Below are 22,821 nucleotides of genomic sequence, written 5' to 3' on the forward strand. Positions count from 1 at the left end.
CACTCACCCAAGGAGGGGAAAGTCTCAGGTGTTCATGTCTCTGATCCCCCTTTTCCTCTACCTCATTGGGCAAGAAGGGACTAGCACATCACACAGCGCATTCTACAGTGACAGGCCCTCAATGTATCCTCTCCTTCACCTAGTTTAACAAAATGACTTATTTTTCACAGAGGCAAACTACCTTAGCAAAGTCTCTCTGAGTAGCTAGGGAAAACAATCCTTAGGACTCTGCTTTCTTTTTTCATTAAAGTGTGAATCTCAACAACTCACTGCCTCATAGGCTATCTGTTAGTTCCAGGGCATGCTAGAGTAGTCAGTGCAATTCTGGGGTGCAATTCAGCATGCAGGGCCTCCAAAGTTTTTGGACCCATCAGTAGTTGTAAAATTCCTTCTCTAGTTTTTCAGAGCCTGTGTTTTGAGTCTCTCATCTGAGTCATTCAGCATCTTGTTAGGTGACTCAAAGGCTAAGGACAAAGACAGTTGTTCTCCTTCAGAACTGAAAAACTTATGCAAGGAATTAGGCACAGGTGACGGGATTAAGATGAGGTATACAGTGGAATGTTACTTAGCCATGAAAAGAAATGCAGCACTGACATTTGCAGTTACATGGATGTATTCCAGAGAGTATTTTATAGTGAGACAAATTAGAGAAGGACATATACTGTATAATATCACTTATATCTCTAATCTCAAAAGTAATAAAAATGAATGTGTTTACAATGTAGAAACAAGGGATTTCTGTGTGTTAATTTTATATCCTGCAAGTTTACTATATTTGTTGATTACCTCTAGTAATTTTCTGGTAGAGTCTTTAGGGTTTTCTATGTAGAGGATCATGTCATCTGCGAACAGTGAGAGTTTCACTTCTTCTTTTCCTATCTGGATTCCTTTTACTTCTTTTTCTGCTCTGATTGCTGTGGCCAAAACTTCCAAAACTATGTTGAATAGTAGTGGTGAGAGTGGGCACCCTTGTCTTTGTTCCTGATTTCAGGGGAAATGCTTTCAATTTTACCAAAAAACTGGAAATAGAACTGCCATATGACCCAGCAATACCACTTCTGGGCATACACACCAAGGAAACCAGATCTGAAAGAGACACATGCACCCCAATGTTCATCGCAGCACTGTTTATAATAGCCAGGACATAGAGGCAACCTAGATGCCCATCAGCAGACGAATGGATAAGGAAGCTGTGGTACATATATACCATGGAATATTATTCAGCCATTAAAAAGAATTCATTTGAATCAGTTCTAATGAGATGGATGAAACTAGAGCCCATTATATAGAGTGAAGTAAGCCAGAAAGATAAAGACCAATACAGTATACTAACACATATATATGGAATCTAGAAAGATGGTAACAATAACCCTATATGCAAAACAGAAAAAGAGACACAGATGTACAGAACAGACTTTTGGACTCTGTGGGAGAAGGCGAGGGTGGGATGTTTCGAGAGAACAGCATTGAAACATGTATATTATCAAGGGTGAAACAGATCACCAGCCCAGGCTGGATGCATGAGACAAGTGCTCGGGCCTGGTGCACTGGGAAGACCCAGAGGAATTGGGTGGAGAGGGAGGTGGGAGGGGGAGTTTGGGATGGGGAATACTTGTAGATTCATGGCTGATTCATGTGAATGTATGACAAAAACCACTACAATATTGTAAAGTAATTAGCCTCCAACTAATAAAAATAAATGAAAAAAAAAAGTAGAAACAAAACTCACAGATATAGAACACTAACTTATGGCTATCAAAAGGGAGACGAAAGATGGGAAGGACAGCTGTGGTGGGATGAACCAATACAAACTACTGTGTATAAAATAGGTAAGCAGCAAGGATATACTATAGAGCACAAAGAATTACACCCATTATCTTGTAATAAATTATAATGGATTATAGTCTGAAAAAATAGTAAATCACTATGCTGTGTACCTAGAACTAGCTCAGCTGGTAAAGAATCCACCTGCAATGCAGGAGACCCCAGTTCGATCCTTGGGTTGGGAAGATCCACTGGCGAAGGGGTAGGCTAACCACTGCAGTATTCTTGGGCTTCCTTGGTGGCTCAGCTGGTAAAGAATCCACCTGCAATGCAGGATACCTGGGTTAGATCCCTGGGTTGGGAAGATCCCCTGGAGAAGGGAACTGCTTACCCACTCCAGTATTCTGACCTGGAGAATTCCATGAACTATACTCTGTGGGGTCACAAAGAGTCAGACGGGGCTGAGTGACTATCACAACATAGTATTATGGTACTAAATCAACTCTTGAGAAATTTATATGCAGGTCAGGAAGCAAATGAACATGAAACAACAGACTGGTTCCAAACAAGAAAAGGAGTTTGTCAAGGCTGTATATTGTCACCCTGCTTATTTAACTTACATGCAGAGTACATCATGAGAAACACTGGGCTGGATGAAGCACAAGCTGGAATCAAGATTGCCGGGAGAAATATCAATAACCTCAGATATGCAGATGACACCATCCTTATGGCAGAAAGTGAAGAACTAAAGAGCCTCTTGCTGGAAGTGAAAGAGGAGAGTGAAAAAGTTGGCTTCAACCTCAACACTCAGAAAACTAAGATCATGGCGTCTGGTCCCATCACTTCATGGCAAATAGATGGGGAAACAGTGGAAACAGTGACAGACTTTGTTTTTTGGGGCTCCAAAATCACTGCAGCCATGAAATTAAAAGACACTTGCTCCTTGGAAGGAAAAATTATGACCAACTTAGCATATTAAAAAGCAGAGACATTACTTTGCTGACAAAGGTCCATCTAGTCAAAGCTATGGTTTTTCCAGTAGTCATGTATGGATGTGAGAGTTGGACTATAAAGAAAGCTGAGCGCCGAAGAATTGATGCTTTTGAACTGTGGTGTTGGAGAAGACTCTTGAGAGTCCCTTGGACTGCAAGGAGATCCTAGCAGTCCATCCTAAAGGAAATCTGTCCTGAATATTCATTGAAAGAACTGATGTTGAAGCTGAAACTCCAATACTTTGGCCACCTGATGCGAAGAGCTGCCTCATTTGAAAAGACCCTGATCCTGGAAAAGATTGAAGGTGGGAGGAGAAGGGGATGACAGAGGATGAGATGGTTGGATGGCATCACTGACTCAAAGGACAACTCTGGGAGTTGGTGATGGACAGGGAGGCCTGGTGTGCTGCAGTCCATGTGGTCGCAAAGAGTCGAACACGACTGAGCAACTGAGCTGAACTGAAATCAACTCCAGTTTAATCAGACCTTTTGTAAACAGTGCAGTAGGTACTCTTGAGAGCCACATGGTATCCCCTAGTTTAGGAAGCTCATGAGCCTCATTGGCCAAGTCCCCTTTCTGTATCTTGCAAGTAATCTGGTAGTAGCTCCCTCCCCATGATGCTGTGCATGCTCATTGGTACTTCCCACCATGTTCCCTCCACAAAAGCCCTGGGCTTCATTGACCACACTGCTCCTCATGCTAACTTCGTGATGAGAAAAAGGAAATGCCAGTTTCTGAATAGGTGTATTAACATAGCAACTGAACTCAAGGTTACAATGAACCATTATTCACTTACCCTCAGAGTGTAGGCTGTAGATCAGAACCAGCTCCGCTGTGTTCCCTTTCACACCGTGGGGGAGCCCCTGCCAAGGGGCCAACACATCAGTGCAGACTGAGGTTAGGGGTGGTCTCCTAGCTGAAAGGACCCCAAACAAAAGGCTCCTGCCATTTCATGGATCCCAGGGTTCAGGGAGCTAGAGTTCTAAAGAGCATCAGCATGATTACTCATTTGCTCCATCCTGTAATGCTTCACACATGGTTTCAGAATAACTTTGCACATACTGCTAGGACAACAGCCAAGTTTGAAACTGATTTCATGACTTGACTATGGTCAGTTTTCCCCCACCCACCTCATTCTCGTGTCCAGCTGTGAGGGTTTGTATTAATTACTGTAACCAAGTGTTACTCCTTTTATTTTTCCTTCAGCAATTTTGTTTTATTACGTTTACTTTCTCTTTCCATTCCATATTCTTGTCTTTATTGGTTTAATTATATTTAGAAATACATAGAGTTGAGTCTTCGTCAAGAGTTAAATAGTACATAAAACAGTGCTTTTAGAGGTTTATCGTTCTTTCCTCAGTCTTCCTCTCCTTTTGTAGATACCCATGTACATTATTTGGTGATAGCTTTCCTGTGTTTTCTCTATTTTTTTTCCCTCTCTCTCCATGTTTTTTCTCATTTCTTCTTATTCTTTACCCAAAATTCCCATACTAGCTTTCCCCTTTTCAGTTTTTTTCCTAAGTTAACATTATATCCAGAAATCCCTCCATGTCAATATCTAGTGATGGGTTTCACTCAGATTATAGCATGGTACAGCTGTTTGTACACACTGTTTACCATACATTATATATACTATTGTGTGTAATTATGGTTTATTTAATCTTCTTTGCTTTAAATTTTATACACTTTTGAATATTTCACACTCACAAATATGATCTGTGTATCCAGGAAGGAGCTTAGGGAATCTCTTTTGTGTGGCTTCTGATAAGGATGTGCCTGACCATACTCCTGTGCTTCAACATCAAGATTCAGTGTCAAAACTCCCAGTGCAAGTACAGAAACAGATAACTCCCAAAGGAGAAAAGCACAGTAGTAAGTACAGCAGTTATGTGAAGTGAAGTCGCTCAGTCGTGTCTGACTCTTTGCGACCCCGTGGACTGTAGCCCACCAGGCTCTTCCATCCATGGGATTCTCCAGGCAAGAATACTGGAATGGGTTGCCATTTCCTTCTCCAGGGGATCTTCCCAAGCTGGGGATCGAACACAGGTCTCCCGCATTACAGGCAGACGCTTTAACCTCTGAGCCACCTATAACAACAGTTATAGATGCCTTTAAATTTAAAAAAAAATTAATCTCATTAGATTTTTCTATTTAGTTCAAAAATGTGTGTTTGAGCATATGCTTGCTTGTGTTCTGTGTGTGCTCAGTCCTCACGGACTATAGCCCAACTGCCAGGCTCATCTGCACATGGAATTCTCCAGGCAGGAATACTGGAATGGGTAGCCATTTCCTACTCCAGGGGATCTTTCCAGCCCAAGGATTAAGGCCACATCTCTTATTCCTCCTTCACTGGCAGGCAGATTCTTTACCACTGTGCCACCTGGTTTGAGCATAAAATTCATAGTGTCACTTTGATGTAAATGTGACTGTGAAAGTTGCTCAGTCATGTCCGACTCTTCACAACCCCAGGGACTATACAGTTCAAGGAATTCTCCAGGCCAGAATACTGGAGTGGGTAGCCTTTCCCTTCTCCAGGGAATCTTCCCAATCCAGGGATTGAACCCAGGTCTCCTGCAATGCGGGCAGACTGATTACCAGGTGAGCTACAAGGATAGTGATCTAAATGTGAATAATAACCATGTGGCACTAGCGAAGAAGAATCCACCTGCCAATGCAGGAGAGACCTGGGTTCAATCCCTGGATCGGAAAGATCCCCTAGAGTAAGAAATGGAAACCCACTCCAGTATTCTGACCTGGGAAATCCCATGGACAAAGGAGTCTGGTGGACTACAGTCCGTGGGTTCACAAAGAATCGGACATGACTAAAGCGACTTAACATGCATGCACGTGAATAATATAAAACAACTGGAGAACAGGAACCATTTAACATTTGGTTGTCATTTATTGTTATAAGACTCCATTGTAGAGAGACTTTGCACTCAGTGTCCACCAAGGCCCGGTAACTACTTAGTAGTTTTTCCAATGGATTCTACACTTTTACTCAGCAATAGGAGATTGGGGTCCAAAAGCCAGGGGGGCATCTCTGATGTGTGGCTGTGTTATTTTGCCACAGGCTCCAATAGGCATCAGAGAGGTTGATGAGACCTATAACTTAAAAGGCAGTGGATTCAGGAGGGCAAGTAAGAAGGTTTCCTGTGTGGCTAGTTGGAGGACCTCCAGGGCCTCCTATAATCAGACCCCACTCAGCATACAGGTCTTTTTGGTAATCTGATTGGTGGGTGCTGTCATCAGGATGGCCATGTAGGGGGATGTGGGAGTACCAGTGTCTGAACAGTCCCACCAGTCACTGGGCATCTTTTGTATTGTTGGGGCTGAGAGCCTGAGCATGACTAAAACTTAGCAATTATTGCCTCTGAAGAGATACCCACTGTCGCTTCCCAGTTTATTCCCAGGAATTTCCTAAGTCATGGGTCCTTTTGCCTTGTCCATAGTAATGTCCTAGACACGTTGCTACATGTGGATCAAAATGGCATCCAGTCCTGGTTGGGTAGTATCCTTGCCTGGACCAAGTAGGAGACATTCTTTATAGGCGGGAGGCTAATGCTCCATGTGGGAATTAGACTTGCCGCCCATGGCCTTGTTGAAGGACATTAAAGGAGTATTGAAATGTATTACAGAAAAGGCAGACAGATCCTGATCATCTGTGTGGACAGGGATGCCCAAATGGGCATTTACAATATGAACTCCTTCATACCTGTTTCCCTTAGCTTGGGCAAGAGCCTCTATGGCAGTCACAGTGTCAGTTAAGGCCACTGTCCTGATCTGTACCATAGCATTAAGCTGTAGTAAGTAGTCCTGAAGTCCTGTCCCGGCACGCAAGGCCGATTGTATAGGTTTACTTAGTTACTGAATGGAGAAATAATTTCACAGAGATGTTTGGTTCACTTAAACTCATCAAACAGGGAAGCATTCCTTTTTCTCTTCCTAATAGTTGTTCTTAATAGAAGTCTGTAGGCACTGGCAATCTGGTAGGTTTGCAGTCTTCCATATGCCTCACTGAAATGACCCGGAGTGCAGCAGAGCTCATCACGGCTTGGGGTTGATGTGAGTTGAAGTTCACATAGAAAATGCATCTGCACTAATGATGTATTCAGTAGTGGGAGCTATGAAATAGAGGTTTATAATGCCCAAAGGCTCCTGCACTATGGTCAGGTGTAAGTAAGGGTCAAAAAGCATTACTGTGTTCCTCTCATCCTGGTGTCAGAGTTGTGGAGATAACAGTCATTGGTAAAGTAGAAGCCAAATGGCCTAAGGTATGCAATCTTCCCCCACTGCCACTTTGAACTCTGAGTTGGCATACATCATCAGATGCCACTGGGGATTTAAGGATAATGGTCTAATCCCTAATCATGTTTATTTTGAAAAGTCAAGTATTCTATCTAAAAATAGGCAGAGTTGTGGAATTCATCTTAACATCACTGCCAGTGTAGGGGAGCAGAGGGAGTATCGCATTATTAGTACTAAGCATCATTACTGTTTTGATTCTCATGAGGCTGTTTTGGCCTCCATGGTTCACTTTCTGGCACAAGATGAGTGGTGGAGAGTCCATCCATCCCTTCCTTGAGCCTCTATTGCTGGGTAACTAGACAGTGTCTCCAGTGGCAGGGAGCTCACCATGACTGGACAGAAGTTTTCAGAAAGTAAGTGTCAGTCAGGAGAGGAGGGAGATTGTCTCAGGTGTTTGTGTCTTTTCTTCCTCATCCCTTCCCTTGTCCTCCTTGGACACAGTGGCCCCTGTCAGGAAACTCAGAACCAGGGGTTCTGTTAAGACATAGCCAGCAAGGTGCCAGTGTCCCACACTGAGTTAACAAGAGTAGCTCCTCTACAGTGGAGTCTATATGGTTTCCTCTGGTTGCTGGTCAAGTGGAACTGAGAAACCTGGATTCTTTTTCTTTAGACATGATCCTCAAAACCTCAGTATATCTTGGAGTATCCATCAGTATCAGAGATAAGCTGAGAGCAAATAGCAGTCACTGGGTACAACTCAGTCAGCCATATCTGCAGTGACTAATTGACCCACTATATTAGTTTTTTATTTTTATTTCCTATATTTCCTTTTTAAAAGACTAATACCTTTACCACTTTTTTCAAGTCCCTTTTCTTCATTTCTTCCTTCCTCCTGCCTTCCTGCTTGCCTGCCTGTAGCATACCACGTGTTCTGTGTCAGGTTGTTTGTTGCCTGTTAAGAGTTAAATCCTAGAAATGCTTCCGAGTCAGCTTGTTGGGTCTTCTTCATTCCTTTTATACCTGTTTGTACAGCTGTGTATGCCACATTATATCCCATAGTCTGTATTTTCTTAGTCTACATGCATTACTTTAGCCTACCAATCTCCTATGCTTATATATTTAAGTGGTTTTGACTATTTCGCTGTTAATGAATAATTTGTACGTGTGTATTTTCATTGTTTGGTGTTTCAATATGTATTACCTGAAAATATTTGGAAAACTCAGAAAATGAGAGACTAATATAAAACATATTAGAAGTCTAAGAATATTAATGATGTGCTAAAATGCCTTCCATGCACCCTTGATAACATTCTTCCCAGTTTTCTTGTACAACCTGGCATTTGGTGATGTTCTTATAATTTCATAAAAATGAAGTTTTATTTAGTGGGCCAAATTCTTCTCTTTATGCAGCTAAGGATGAAGTACCGGATAGAAACCGTATTCTTGATCATGAAGACTCAGTGTCAAAATCAGAGATTCAAGTGAGGAAACCAAGCTTGCACAAAGGGGAAAGACTTACTGGTAAGTAAAAAAACTATGGAAAACCGTACATTATTTTATATTAAATTGACTAGATGTTTTCATTTTGGTTCATATTATATATTTTTGAACGTGTATTTTATAGAAATGTTATACTTCGACTAAAGTGTGACTACCATGAGATATCTAGAGAAAAAAAGCAGAAATATTGTTAAACTTTGATTGGAATTTCTGTTCTTAAGATTATTTTGTGATTAGAAGATGAATGCCCCAAGGCCCAATAGCAAGTGAATAACTGTCTCTCCAAAGTATAGTGCCTTTCAGCCAGCTCCAGGTAATTATGGATACAGAAGCCCAACAGATGCTTCTATGCATGGCAGAGGCATTTTGCCATAGATACCTTTGCCAAAGCAGTATTTCTGAGATCTGTAAATCAAGCATCTGGTGGGTTCTGGAGGCCCTGTTGGAGGGCCTTTAGGGCCTTAGCTGTGTCCTCACTAAAAGGAAGCAGCTTTTCTGGTAACCCCAGAGATCAGAGTCATTAAGAGCTCCACATGGGGAAATGAGAATGCAGGTGGTCAAAGAGTCCCACTGTTTGCTGGGCCTGTTTTATTTGTTGGAGTTGAATAGTTGGCATTCCTATGCTCTGGAATGAGAAGTCATACCCCTTAGAGATCATGCCCAGGAGCTTCACTAGGTTACCAGGTCATTAACTGGGTATACTAATGGCCCAGCCAAGAGCCACTGGCGGTTCCACAGGGCATCTGGTCCTTGTCTTGGCCCACTAGTCCTCTCTGTGGGAGCAGGTGCTTCAAAGTCATGACCTGTGCACTGATTACTGATACCTGAGCAATTTGATGGCTATATGAAGGACATAAGTGCTCATGTAACTAGAGTTATGGAACAGTTTTACCACAATTACTCATTTGCTCAATCCTGTAATGATTCTCAAATGGCTTCAGAATAGATTTGCACACCACTTGATACACAAACCAAATTTTAAAAAGATTTCATGACTTGCTGTTATTCTCCTTCCCATTCTCATCTCAATCCCATGTCCAAGAGTGAGGGTTTATGTTAAATACTATATTGAGAAGTTACCACTTCTATTTTGCCTTCAGTTGTTTCATTTCATAAGTTTGCTTTCTCTTTATATTTGATCTTCTTACCCTTACTGGTTTAATTATGTTTTGAAATACATAGAGCATGAACCTACTTCCAAAAGTTAAAAAGTATATAAAGAGCTATGCTTAGAAGCTTATTATTCCTTCCTCAGTTTTCCCTCTCATCTTATAGGTAACCATGCACAGTGTTTTGTGATAGGTTTCCTGTGTTCCCTGTGTTTTTTCTCTCCATCCTTGTTTTTTCTCATTTCTTTTTTCTTATCCATACTAGTTTTCCATTTTTTAGTTTTTTTAAACTTAACATTGTTCCTGATGATCCCTTTAAGGAATCCCTTTAAATCAGTATATAGAGATTCATTTCACTCAGATTATAGCACTGCATACAGCTGTACCACAGTATCTACCATCATTTGTATTACTCCATAGTGGATAGCATGTACCCTGGTTTATTGAACTAATGTTCTTTGCTTTAAAATGTATATGGTTTTGAATATTTTGCACTTACAAATATGTTGTATTCAGTAACCATGTACATACTCATTTAGTTCTATGAATTTGTATAAGTCTGAAGTATAAACAGGACTTCCTAGGAGGTGCAGGGGTAAAGAATCCACCTGCCAGTGCAGGAGACGTAAGAGACATGGGTTCAAGCTCTGAGTCAAGCATATCTCCTGGAACTGGAAATGGCTACCTACTCCAGTATCCTTGCCTGAAAATTCCATGGACAGAGGAGCCTGGCAGGCTACAGTCCATGGGGTCCCAAAGAGTTGAACACGACTAACCAACTGGATATACACACTAAGTATAAATAACCTAGGAAAAATAGAGACTTTGTATATGGATGTTTCTATGTATGCATGTATATTACATTGTTTGTTACAGCTTCTTTAAAGTATATTCATTAAAAATGTTCTCACAATTTCTAGTCACATGTTATTTATGGTAATTTACTTATGTGTGCTCAGTTGCTTCAGTTGTGTCAGACTCTGCGATCCTGTGGACTATAGCCTGGCAGATTCCTCCGCCCATGGAATTTTCCAGGCAAGAATACTGGTGTACGGTGCCATTTCCTTCTTGAGGGGATCTTCCTCACCCAGGGATCAAACCGGCATCTCCTGCATCTCAGGCAGATTCTTTTCCACTGAGCCACTGGGGAAGTTCCAAAGTGAAAGTAAAAGTCACTCAGTCATGTCCAGCTCTTTGTGACCCCATGGTCTCCAGGTCAGAATACTGCAGTGGGTAGCCGTTCCCTTCTCCAGGAGATCATCACAACCTAGGGATCGAACCCAGGTCTCCCACATTGCAGGCAGATTCTTTACCAGCTGAGCCACCAGGGAAGCCCAAGATTACTGGAGTGGGTAGCCTATCCCTTCTCCAGGGAATCTTGCCAACCCAGGAATCAAACTGGGGTCTTCTGCACTGCAGGAGGATTCTTTATCAGCTGAGCTGCCAGGGAAGCCCGATTTACTTAATTTTATTTATATGAGAGAAAAATTCACTGTATACTTACTGTAAGTATGAAACCGAGAGATTTTATTGTAGATCTGGTCATAGAAAACACCCTCTTCTAACAACACAAGAGGACTCTACACATGGACATCACCAGATGGTCAACACCAAAATCAGATTGATTATATTCTTTGCAGCCAAAGATGGAGAAACTATATACAGTCAGCAAAAACAAGACTGGGAGCTGACCGTGGCTCAGATCATGAACAGTTTATTGCCAAATTCAGACTTAAATTGAAGAAAGTAGGGAAAACCACTAGACCATTCAGGTATGACCTAAATCAAATCTCTTACAATTATACAGTAGAAGTAAGAAGTAGATTGAAGGGATGAGATCTGATAGACAGAGTGCCTGATGAACTATGGACAGAGGTTCGTAATATTGTACAGCAGACAGGGATCAAGACCATCCCCGAGAAAAAGAAATGCAAAATAGCAAAATGGCTGTCTGAGGAGGCCTTACAAATAGCTGTGAAAAGAAGAGAAGCCAAAAGCAAAGAAGAAAAGGAAAGATATATCCGTTTGGATACAGAGTTCCAAAGAATAGCTAGGAGAGATAAGAAAGCCTTCCTCAGTGATCAATGCAAAGAAATAGAGGAAAACAATAGAATGGGAAAGACTAGAGATCTCTTCAAGAAAATTAGAGATACCAAGGGAACATTTCATGCAAAGATGGGCTCAGTAAAGGACAGAAACGATAAGGACCTAACAAAAGCAGAAGATATTAAGAAGAGGGGGCAAGAATACACAGAAGAACTACACAAAAAAGATCTTCATTACTCAGATAATCACAATGGTGTGATCACTCACCTAGAGCCAAACATCCTGGAATGAGAAGTCAGGTGGGCCTTAGGAAGCATCACTGCAAACAAAGCTAGTGGAGGTGATGGAATTCCAGTTGAGTTATTTCAAATCCTAAAAGATGATGCTGTGAAAGTGCTGCACTCAATATGCTAGCAAAGCTGGAAAACACAGCAGTGGCCACAGGACTGGAAAAGGTCAGTTTTCATTCCAATCCCAAAGAAAAGCAATGCCAAAGAATGTTCAAACTACTGCACAATTGTACACTTCTCACACACTAGTAAAGTAATGCTCAAAATCCTCCAAGCCAGGCTTCAACAATATATGAACTGTGAAATTCCAGATATTCAAGTTGGTTTTAGTAAAGGCAGAGGAACCAGAGATCAAATTGCCAACATCCACTGGATCATTGAAAAAGCAAGAAAGTTTCAGAAAAACATATATTTCTGCTTTATTGACTATGCCAAAGCCATTGACTGTGTAGATCAGAACAGACTGTGAAAAGTACTTCAAGAGATGGGCATACCAGACCACCTGACCTGCCTCTTGAGAAACCTGTATGCAGGTCAGGAAGCAACAGTTAGAACTGGATATGGAACAACAGACTGGTTCCAAATAGGGAAAGAAGTACATCAGTTACTCCTTGGAGGGAAAGTTATTACCAGCCTAGACAGCATATTAAAAAGCAGAGACATTATTTTGCCAACAAAAGTCCATCTAGTCAAGGCTATGGTTTTTCCAGTGGTCATGTATGGATGTGAGAGTTGGACTATAAAAAAGCTGAGTGCCGAAGAATTGATGCTTTTGAACTGTAGTGTTGGAGAAGACTCTTGAGAGTCCCTTGGACTGTGAGAAGATCCAACCAGTCCATCCTAAAGATCAGTCCTGATTGTTCATCGGAAGGACTGATGTTGAAGCTGAAACTCCAATATTTTGGCCACCTGATTCAAAGAGCTGACTCATTTGAAAAGACCCTGATCCTGGGAAAGATTGAGGGCAGGAGGTGAAGGGGACGACAGAGGATGAGATGGTTGGATGGCATCACCGACTTGATGGACATGGCTTTGGGTTGACTCTGGGAGTTGGTGATGGACAGGGAGGCCTGGCATGCTGTGGTTCATGGGGTTGCAAAGAGTCAGACACGACTGAGCGACTGAACTGAACAAGGATGTATATTGTCACCCTGCTTATTTAACTTATATGCAGAGTACATCATGAGAAATGCTGGACTGGTTGAAGCACAAGCTGGAATCAAGATTGCCGGGAGGAATATCAATAACCTCAGATATGCAGATGACACCACCCTTATGGCAGAAAGTGAAGGAGAACTAAAGAGCCTCTTGATGAAAGTGAAAGAGGAGAGTGAAAAAGTTGGCTCAACATTCAGAAAACTAAGATCGTGGCATCCAGTACCACCACTTCATGGCAAATAGATGTGGAAACAGTGGCAGGCTTTATTTTTGGGGGGCTCCAAAATCACTGCAGATGGTAACTGCAGCCATGAAATTAAAAGACGCTTGCTCCTTGGAAGAAAAGCTATGACCAATCTAGACAGCATATCAAAAAGCAGAGACATCACTTTGTCAACAAAGGTCCATCTAGTTAAGGCTATCGTTTTTCCAGTGGTCATGTATGGATGTGAGAGTTGGACTGTGAAGAAAGCTGAGTGCTGAAGAATTGATGCTTTTGAACTGTGGTGTTGGAGAAGACTCTTGAGGTCCCTTGGACTGCAAGGAGATCCAACCAGTCCATCCTAAAGGAGATCAGTCCTGATTGTTCATTGGAAGGACTGATGTTGAAGCTGAAACTCCAATACTTTGGCCACCTGATGCAAAGAGCTTATTCATTGGAAAAGATCCTGATCCTGGGAAAGATTGAAGGTGGGAGGAGAAGGGGATAACAGAGGATGAGATGGTTGGATGGCATCACCGACTCAATGGAGATGAGTTTGGGTAAACTCCAGGAGTTGGTGATGGACAGGGAGGCCTGGCATGCTGCAGTCCATGGGGTAGCAAAGAGTCGGACACAAATGAGTGACTAAACCAAACTGACGTATCTATGAAGGAATTTAATGAATCTATTTTATGTAGCTCCTGATGATGTGCCTGACAGTGCTCCTGTGCTTCAGCATCAAGATTCAGTGTCAAAACTCCCAGTGCAAGTACAGAAACAGATAACTTCCAGAGGAGGAGGACAAGGTAGTAAGTACAACAGTTATAGATGCCTTTAATTTTTTAAAAAATTAATCTGACCTGATCTTTTTTCTTTAGTTCATGAATATGTGTTTGAGCACATATAGCAATTTTGCACTTCAAATGTGAATAATATAAAAAATTAGAGAACAGGGACCATTTAACATTTGCCTGATATTTCTTGTTATAAGGCTCCATTGTAGAAACACTTCTTGCTTAGTGACCACCAAGGTCCAGTAACTGCTCAGTAGTCTTTCAAAAAGATTCTGTACCTGCAGCCATCAGTAAGAGATTAGGGGTCCATAAGCTGGGTGGGTGCCTCAGATGTGTGGCTGTGTTCTTTTGCCACAGGCTCCAGTAGGCATCAGAGAGACCTGTAACTTAAAAGGCAGTGGATTCAAGGGGTCAAGGAAAAGGTTTCCTGTGTGGCCATTTAAAGGGTCTCCAGGCCCTAGTCAGCATACAGGTCTTTTTGATAACCTGGTTGCTGGGTGCTGTCATCAAGATGGCCATGTAGGGGGATGTGTGAGTACCAGTGTCTGAACAGTCCCGCCACTCATCAGGCATCCTTTTTATTTGTAGGGGCTGAGAGCCTGAGAGTGACTAAAACTCAGGCAATTTTTGCCTCCCGAGAGACCTACTCTCCCTTCCGAGTCAGGAATTTCCCATGAGTCGTGGGTCCTTGTTTCTTGTCCTAGTAATGTCCTAGACATGTTGCTACATATGGGTCAAAATGGCATCCAGTGTTGGTTGGGTAGTACCCTGCCTGGACCAACTAGGAGACATTCCTTACTCTGCGGAAGGCTAGTCCTCCATCTGGGAGTGAGATTTCCTGGTCATGGCCTTGTGGAAGGACATTAAAGGAGTATTGATAAGTATTACAGAAAAGGCAAACAGATCCTGAACATCTGTGTGGACAGGGATGCTGAAAAGGGCATTTGCAATAAGAATTGATTCACACCTATCTTTCTGAACTTGGGCAAGAGCCTCTATGACAGTCACAGTGTCATCAGGTAATGGTGATTCCAAACATTGTACTACACTGTTGAGTGACTGAGGATTGAGTTTCCAAGTACCCAAGGCCTTTTGGGAAGCTCAGATAATGAACCTGGGCTTCCTAAGCACAGCAATAGTGGCAGTTTTCTTGTTGTTTTTGTTTGTTTTTAATTGATGAGTCTGTTAATGCTCTTTTTGAGGGACAAAACTTCTAGCTGGTAGTTTGGTAGGTTTGCTATCTTCCATATGTCCCACTAAATTTGTCTTAACTACAATAATTTTTTTATGGCTTGAATTAGACGCTGTCATGTATGCATATCAACAATATATCTCTAATAATAATCCATTCAGTAGTAGTGCCACAATAATGATATGTTATATCTGTAGTCAAGCTTGGTAGGGGTCTTGGTGGTTGTGGCTTCTGACAGGAAATCAGAGCCTTATCCATTTCTCCTCATTCTCATCCCATGGATTTTGGGGGTCATAGTCAGCTGTGCATCATTATCCCAAAAGTCCAAGATATGCAATTCTTCCCCATGTGTACTTTGAACTTTGATCCTTTCACAGGACCTCATTTCCTCACTTTGTGCATAGGACATTTCATAGTCTTGTTTTTTTTTTAAATCTAAAAAGTTTATGTAAAAATTGGTAGGACTCTATGATTCATTTTAGAATATCCTGGGAGAAGGAGAAGGAACAGAGCTTCTATTAGTTGTAGGAATCATTACCAGGCAGACCTTAGGAAGGGTTGCCATTTGGCCTCTAAAGGACCCCATGGACTGTAGCATGCCAGGCTTCCCTGTCCTTCACCATCTCCCAGAGCTTGAAAGGACATGAGTTACTAGTTTCTAAGTGGAGAACCCATTGATCTCTCCTTTTGCACTCCCATTGTTTAACAAGACCCAGAGGTTTATTTGGAAACCTACCAGATCCTCCAGTTACATGTGCCCAGTTACCATTTTAATGTCACTTTCTGTGATGATCTCTCTTTGTTATTTTGACCGTAGTTACATTTAACCTGCCCAGGAATTTGTCAGTTAACATCTGGATTATGTCACTGACAAATGGATCTAACTTTTCAAGGAGGTTTATTTGAGCTAGATAACCAGCAGGAATGGCACTGATTAACCTACAGTCTTGTTATTAATAACAACCTCATTATCTATCACTGTCACTCTCTCCTTATAGAATCTGGGGACCACCAGTGTAGCTTACAGAAATGCTGTCCTCTCAAAGCTTGGTCTAAACATGTGTTTTGGTCATAGGGAGCCCATCACTGTTGGGCCAAAGCTGTCAGAGTCCAAATAGTTCCCAGATGAGGGAGAAGGATGTAGATTTTCCTCTTAGCCTCCTTGATCAAATTTTCTGCTCTCAGGACACTCTTAAACAGGTCCACCCACACAGTAACACTGCTCTTGCTAACTTTAAGAAAATTACCTCCCTGAAATTGATGGTTATTCCATACTTTGCTTGCTTTAAAATTTCATGAGTTAGTAAAATTATCAGACTAGAAGTAGAAAGTGTTGAAGAAAAAAAAAGTAGGGTAAAAAAGATTCCTACTTCATCATGCAAGTGAACAACCCAAGTCTCTAAGGTCTCTTTATATCATGGACAATGTAATCTCAAAGCATTTTATATTCATTAATTCAATCATGAGTCTCAGTAACTTGCTATATGGTAGGTTCTCCATTGTTGTTGGTGCTGTGTGCTATGCCTAGTCGCTCAGTTGTGTCTGACTCTTTGCAACCCCATGGACTGTAGCCCACCAGAATGGGGACCTCATTAAAATTGACAACAATTGTTGGGTGCAACTTAGCTTGCAGAGGATGTGACAATTTTTAATACTGTCATCAGAGGACAAAGAGTACCTAGGGATTGCTTCCATAAATTTCCCAGAGTACCTCTGTTAAATCACTAATTTGACCCACCAAGCATTTTGGCAGGGATTCTGGGGCTAGAGAGGACCATCATTACCCCTCTAGCCCAGGAAGCTTGCATAAACACTCTGCTAGCCCTCTCCAAGAGTGCCCCCGGGCGTTCCTGTTGCAGCACTTCTTGAGACTCATAGCTGTGGCTAGCAAAGTGCATTGTTGGACCTCAGACTCTTGCAATTGACCAGCTAGTACTCCCCAATAGGCCTTGTAGTCCTCTCTAGTATCTCTCCAAAATGCCCTGGGGGATCTTCATGTTTTTTACTTTTCCAGAAAGACATTATGCTTAATTGGGCCACCCTGCTTGCCACCATTTGTCACTAGAAGAGAGCTATCAGTTGTGAAGGTGAGCTGTAAAGACAATGAACCAAATTGAAAGTAAAAAGCCTTTATTCACTTACTGCAATAATTAAGTGGGAGTCTAAACATGAAAGGGCACGAGTTCTACCGGTGTTCCCACCAGTCTTTTTCCCATGACATCTGGCAAGCATCTGATGTATTGATAATAGGGGAGGGGAATGTCTCATTCTGGGTACAGATATTTGCACCACATCACATCACCTGTACACCATGTATACTACAATTTATATACATATATCATCATATACTATAATTGGTACTATGTTACTTTTTCCAGTGTTACTGAGATATATTTGACATGTACCATTGTGTAAGTTTAAGATATACAGCATAATGATTTGATTTACATATATTGTGGAAGGTACTATACTATTGTTTGAACACTTAGATGATTTTGAATATCTTGTGGTTACAAATAATGCTATAATGACCAACCTTATGCACAAGTATTTTCATTGGTTGGTCTGTACATATATATTATCCTAAAACATAACTAATTTATGAACATTAGAATCTAATATAAACATATTGATACCTGAGAATATTTATAAAGCAGAGACAGCTTCAATAAATACCCATTAAAAATACTCTGTAAATTTTCATATCAGATCTAGTGTTATGATAATTTGCTTAGGACTTTATAAAAATGAGAGAAAATGTTTCTGAGTTTAAAATCTAGAATTTTTACAGTCGAAATTTTTCCTATTAAGAGACTTAATTTATCTGTTTATATAGCTCCTGATAAAGTGCCAAGTGGAAATCTTGTACTTGAACATGAAGATTCAGAGTTAAAAAAAGAAGCACAAGTAAAGAAACAAAGAACTTCCATAGGAGAAAGACTCAAGAGTAAGTATGATAATTAGCAATAATTTTATATAGTTTTAAGTTAAATATGTCAGAAGAGCTTTATTTGGTTCATAAATATGGTTTGAACAAATATTTTGTAGAAATTTAAAACTTTGACATAAAATGTGATAACCCTGACAAAACTATAGAACAAAAGCAAATGTATTATATGTTTTGGTTGCAATTTCTTATCCTAGGATTATTATATGACCACAGTCATGCTCTTATTATTCACCAACGTCAATAACAGACCTCATAAAGAATATGTACTTTTTAGCCAACTCTGGCAGATTATGGACTCAAAGCCCAGTGAATGACTTTGATGTGTAGTAGTGGCCATAGATTGCCATATGCAGAGAGAGATGTTACTGAGGTTTCTAACTGAAACAGTGCTTAGAAATCAGAGGGCTCCATGAAAAGGGTACATAGGGCAGTCAGCTGAAGGGCTTCCAGCAGGTCCTGCCCATCAAGGCCCCAAGCAAACAGGGGTCTTTGTGGGAACCTGATGAGTGCTAGGTGATCCTGTGAGAGTGAGGCTGTGTCTGTGTAGTCCCACCAGTTACTCTGGTGATTTTTATTTTGGAGGCAGAGAGGGTCAATCAAAAGCATGACAGTCATTTTCTCTGGACTATGCCCCTTACAGATCATGCTCAGGAATTTTACTTCAGTTTTGAGTCCTTATACCTTGTTAATAATGGCCTAGTTGCATCCTACTTGTAAGCAAATAGAACATCCTGTTCTTTTTCGGTAGTGCCCTTGTCTGAGCCTACTAGGGTGATTTCACTGAAAGAGTGGAAGGCAGCGCTCCCTCCGGGAGCAGGACTTTTCCCAAGTCTTAACCTATGCATTGATTACAGATAGAGAATTTAGGGAGTCTCATGGGAAGATCTTGGTGGTGCACTATAACCCATACTGTGTATATCAGACTAATCCTGATCATCCACGTGGAGAGTGATGCTGAGAAGGGCATCTGTGATGTCAGCTGCAGTGTACCAAGATTCTTTATCTTGAATGATATCCTCTCTAAGTGTCACAATGTCAGGTACCACTGGTGCCAGAGACAGCTCTAATGCTTTGTGTAGCCCTAATCAATTTAGAGTCTGGGCATCAAAGTTCTTGTACACAGGCCATGTGGAGTTACTGAACGGAGAAATAATTTACAGATAGTGTTGGCCTATGAAAGCTCAACAGTGAGGGTGGTTGCTCCTTTTTTTCCCCAAGGCTGGTAACTTTGTTTTTGGTATACTGAGGTGCTAGTTGACAATAGTTTGGTAGGTCATAATCTTTAACATACTCCATTAAAATACCCTAACCTCAGTAAATCTCATGGCGAGGGTGGGGTGGGGGTTGTGCTGGTTGATATAAAAAGTACATTTCTAACAATAATGTATTCAGTAGTAGAAACCTCAATAATTGGGGTTTGTAGAGGTCCAAAGTGTATTTACTCATAGTTGTGTCTTGAAAAGAGTTGTGGTGGTGAAATAAAACTATACAGAATTATCTGTTTCCTCCTCATCCTTCTATAATGGGCATGGGAATCACAGAAATTTGTTCACCAGTATCCAAAAGGCCCAAGAAATGCAATTTTTCCCCTCCTTACTTGGAACTCTGTAAGGGTATGTCCTCAGGTCCCCGCTGGAGACATAGAGACCTTGTCTAATGTCTAGTTATATTTGTTTATGAAAGCCTAGAGGCCTGAGTAAAAGTAGGAAGGATCTGTATTGATGGATCTTACAGGTGCCATTGTTACTAAGTTAAACAAAATTACCTCCTCCATCAATGAATCAAACCACACAATACACATAGTATTTTAACTTGGATCCATAAGCCTTAGTTTTTATACACATGTACATATATTCATACACACATACATATGTGTGCATGTGCACATAAATATGCATATGTTCATGCATACCTATATTCAAGAAATCATGAGGACTCTCAGACACCTTTAGTTTTAGTCTCTCAGGTCTGCTTGCCTTCCTTCATTTCATGTGTGTTTCTTCCATGGTGTTAAACCTGACTCTTAAAACATCAACAAATTTATATATTTGCTCCAATCCTGCAGTGCTTCCACCCCTGTTACAGAATTACTTACCATGTACCAAGAGAAAAGCCTATTAAAAATATTTAGTGATTTGGTTTCTGTCTGTCCCCCATACTCTTGCCCAAGATTGAAGGTATGTTTCGAACACTGTGTTTATGACTAATTGGGATCACTCTTGTTTTTTTTAACCCTTCAGTAGGTTCATTTCATTTGCTTTCAGTTTTCATTTCCTCTTCTTATCCTTGTTGATTTAGTTCTATTTTTGGAATGTATGCAACTCATTGACCTACTTGCCAAAGGTATACTTAGGAGCATCATTTCTTTCCAGTGTATCCCTGTGCATTCCCTAGTCCTCACTCTCTCCCTTTACTCTTTTTTTTTTCCATTTATTTTTATTAGTTGGAGGCTAGTTACTTTACAATATTGTAGTGGTTTTTGCCATACATTGACATGAATCAGCCATGGATTTACATGTGTTCCCCATCCTGAACCCCCTCCCACCTCCCTCCCCATCCCATCCCTCTGGGTCATCCCAGTGCACCAGCCCTGAGCACTTGTCTCATGCATCCAACCTGGACTGGCAATCTGTTTCACACTTGATAATATACATGTTTTGATGCTGTTCTCTCAGATCATCCCACCCTTGCCTTCTCCCATAGAGTCCGAAAGTCTGTTCTATACATCTGTGTCTCTTTTTTCTGTCTTGCATATAAATTTATCCTTACCATCTTTCTAAATTCCATATATATGCGTTAGTATGCTGTATTGGTGTTTGTCTTTCTGGCTTACTTCACTCTGATAATGGGCTCCAGTTTCATCCATCTCATTAGAACTGATTCAAATGTATTCTTTTTAAGGGCTGAGTCATATTCCATTGTATATATGTACTACAGCTTTCTTATCCATTCATCTGTGGAGGGGCATCTAGGTTGCTTCCATGTCCTGGCTATTATAAACAATGTTTCGATGAACATTGGGGTACACGTGTCTCTTTCAGTTCTGGTTTCCTTGGTGTGTATGCTCTGGAGTGGGATTGCTAGGTCATATGGCAGTTCTATTTCCAGGTTTTTAAGGAATCTCCACACTGTTCTCCATAGCGGCTGTACGAGTGTGCATTCCCACTAACAGTGTAAGAGGGTTCCCTTTTCTCCACACCCTCTCCAGCATTTATTGCTTATAGACTTTTGGATAGCAGCCATCCTGACTGGCGTGTAATGGTACCTCATTGTGGTTTTGATTTGCATTTGTCTGATAATGAGTAATGTTGAGCATCTCTTCATGTGTTTGTTAGCCATCTGTATGTCTTCTTTGGAGAAATGTCTGTTTAGTTCTTTGGCCCATTTTTTGATTGGGTCATTTATTTTTCTGGAATTGAGCTGCAGGAGTTCCTTCTATACTTTTGAGATGAATCCTTTGTTTCTTCATTTGCTATTATTTTCTCCCATTCTGAAAGCTGTCTTTTCACCTTGCTTGTAGTTTCCTTTGTTGTGCAAAAGCTCTTAAGTTTAATTAGGTCCCATTTGTTTATTGTTGCTTTTATTTCCAATATTCTGGGAGGTATCAGATCATAGAGGATCCTGCTGTGATTTATGTCGAAGAGTGTTTTGCCTATGTTCTCCTCTAGGAGTTTTATAGTTTCTGGTCTTACATTTAGATCTTTAATCCATTTTGAGTTTATTTTTGTGTATGGTGTTAGAAAGTGTTCTAGTTTCATTCTTTTACAAGTGGTTGACCAGTTTTCCCAGCACCACTTGTTAAAGAGATTGTCTTTTCTCCATTGTATATTCTCGAGTCCTTTGTCGAAGATAAGGTGTCCATAGGTACATGGATTTATCTCTGGGCTTTCTATTTTGTTCAATTGATCTATATTTCTGTCTTTGTGCCAATACCATACTGTATGATGACTGTGGCTTTGTAGTATAGTCTGAAGTCAGGCAGGTTGATTCCTCCAGTTCCATTCTTCTGTTTCAAGATTGCTTTGGCTATTTGAGGTTTTTTGTGTTTCCATACAAACTGTGAAATTATTTGTTCTAGTTCTGTGAAGAATACTGTTGGTAGCTTGATAGGGATTGCATTGAATCTATAGATTGCTTTGGGTAGTATACTCATTTTCACAATATTGGTTCTTCCAATCCATGAACACAGTATATTTCTCCATCTATTTGTGTCGTCTTTGATTTCTTTCATCAGTGTTTTATAGTTTTCTATGTATAGGTATTTTGTTTCTTTAGGTAGATATACTCCTAAGTATTTTATTCTTTTTGTTGCAGTGGTGAATGGAATTGTTTCCTTAATTTCTCTTTCTGTTTTCTTCATTGTTAGTGTATAGGGATGCAAGGGATTTCTGTGTGTTAATTTTATATCCTGCAACTTTACTATATTCATTGATTAGCTCTAGTAATTTTCTGGTGGAGTCTTTAGGATTTTCTATGCAGAGGATCATGTCATCTGAAAACAGTGAGAGTTTTGATTCTTCTTTTCCTATCTGGATTCCTTTTATTTCTTTTTCTGCTCTGATTGCTGTAGCCAAA

General features: G+C 40.8%; 1 protein-coding gene across 1 annotated transcript in view; it reads left to right on the top strand.

Annotated features, from left to right (window-relative positions):
• The window catches only part of LOC122448351 (coiled-coil domain-containing protein 7-like), a 171,022-nt gene that overhangs the window by 56,722 nt on the left and 91,479 nt on the right, over positions 1-22,821 (top strand). The window contains exons 10-12 of the mRNA XM_043479596.1: positions 8,416-8,526; positions 14,009-14,116; positions 18,133-18,243. Coding sequence (XP_043335531.1) covers positions 8,416-8,526; positions 14,009-14,116; positions 18,133-18,243 — 330 coding nt within the window. The remainder of the gene's footprint in view (positions 1-8,415; positions 8,527-14,008; positions 14,117-18,132; positions 18,244-22,821) is intronic.

The sequence above is a fragment of the Cervus canadensis genome, chromosome 10 (genome assembly GCF_019320065.1).
Source record: "Cervus canadensis isolate Bull #8, Minnesota chromosome 10, ASM1932006v1, whole genome shotgun sequence".
Taxonomy (NCBI): Eukaryota; Metazoa; Chordata; class Mammalia; order Artiodactyla; family Cervidae; genus Cervus; species Cervus canadensis.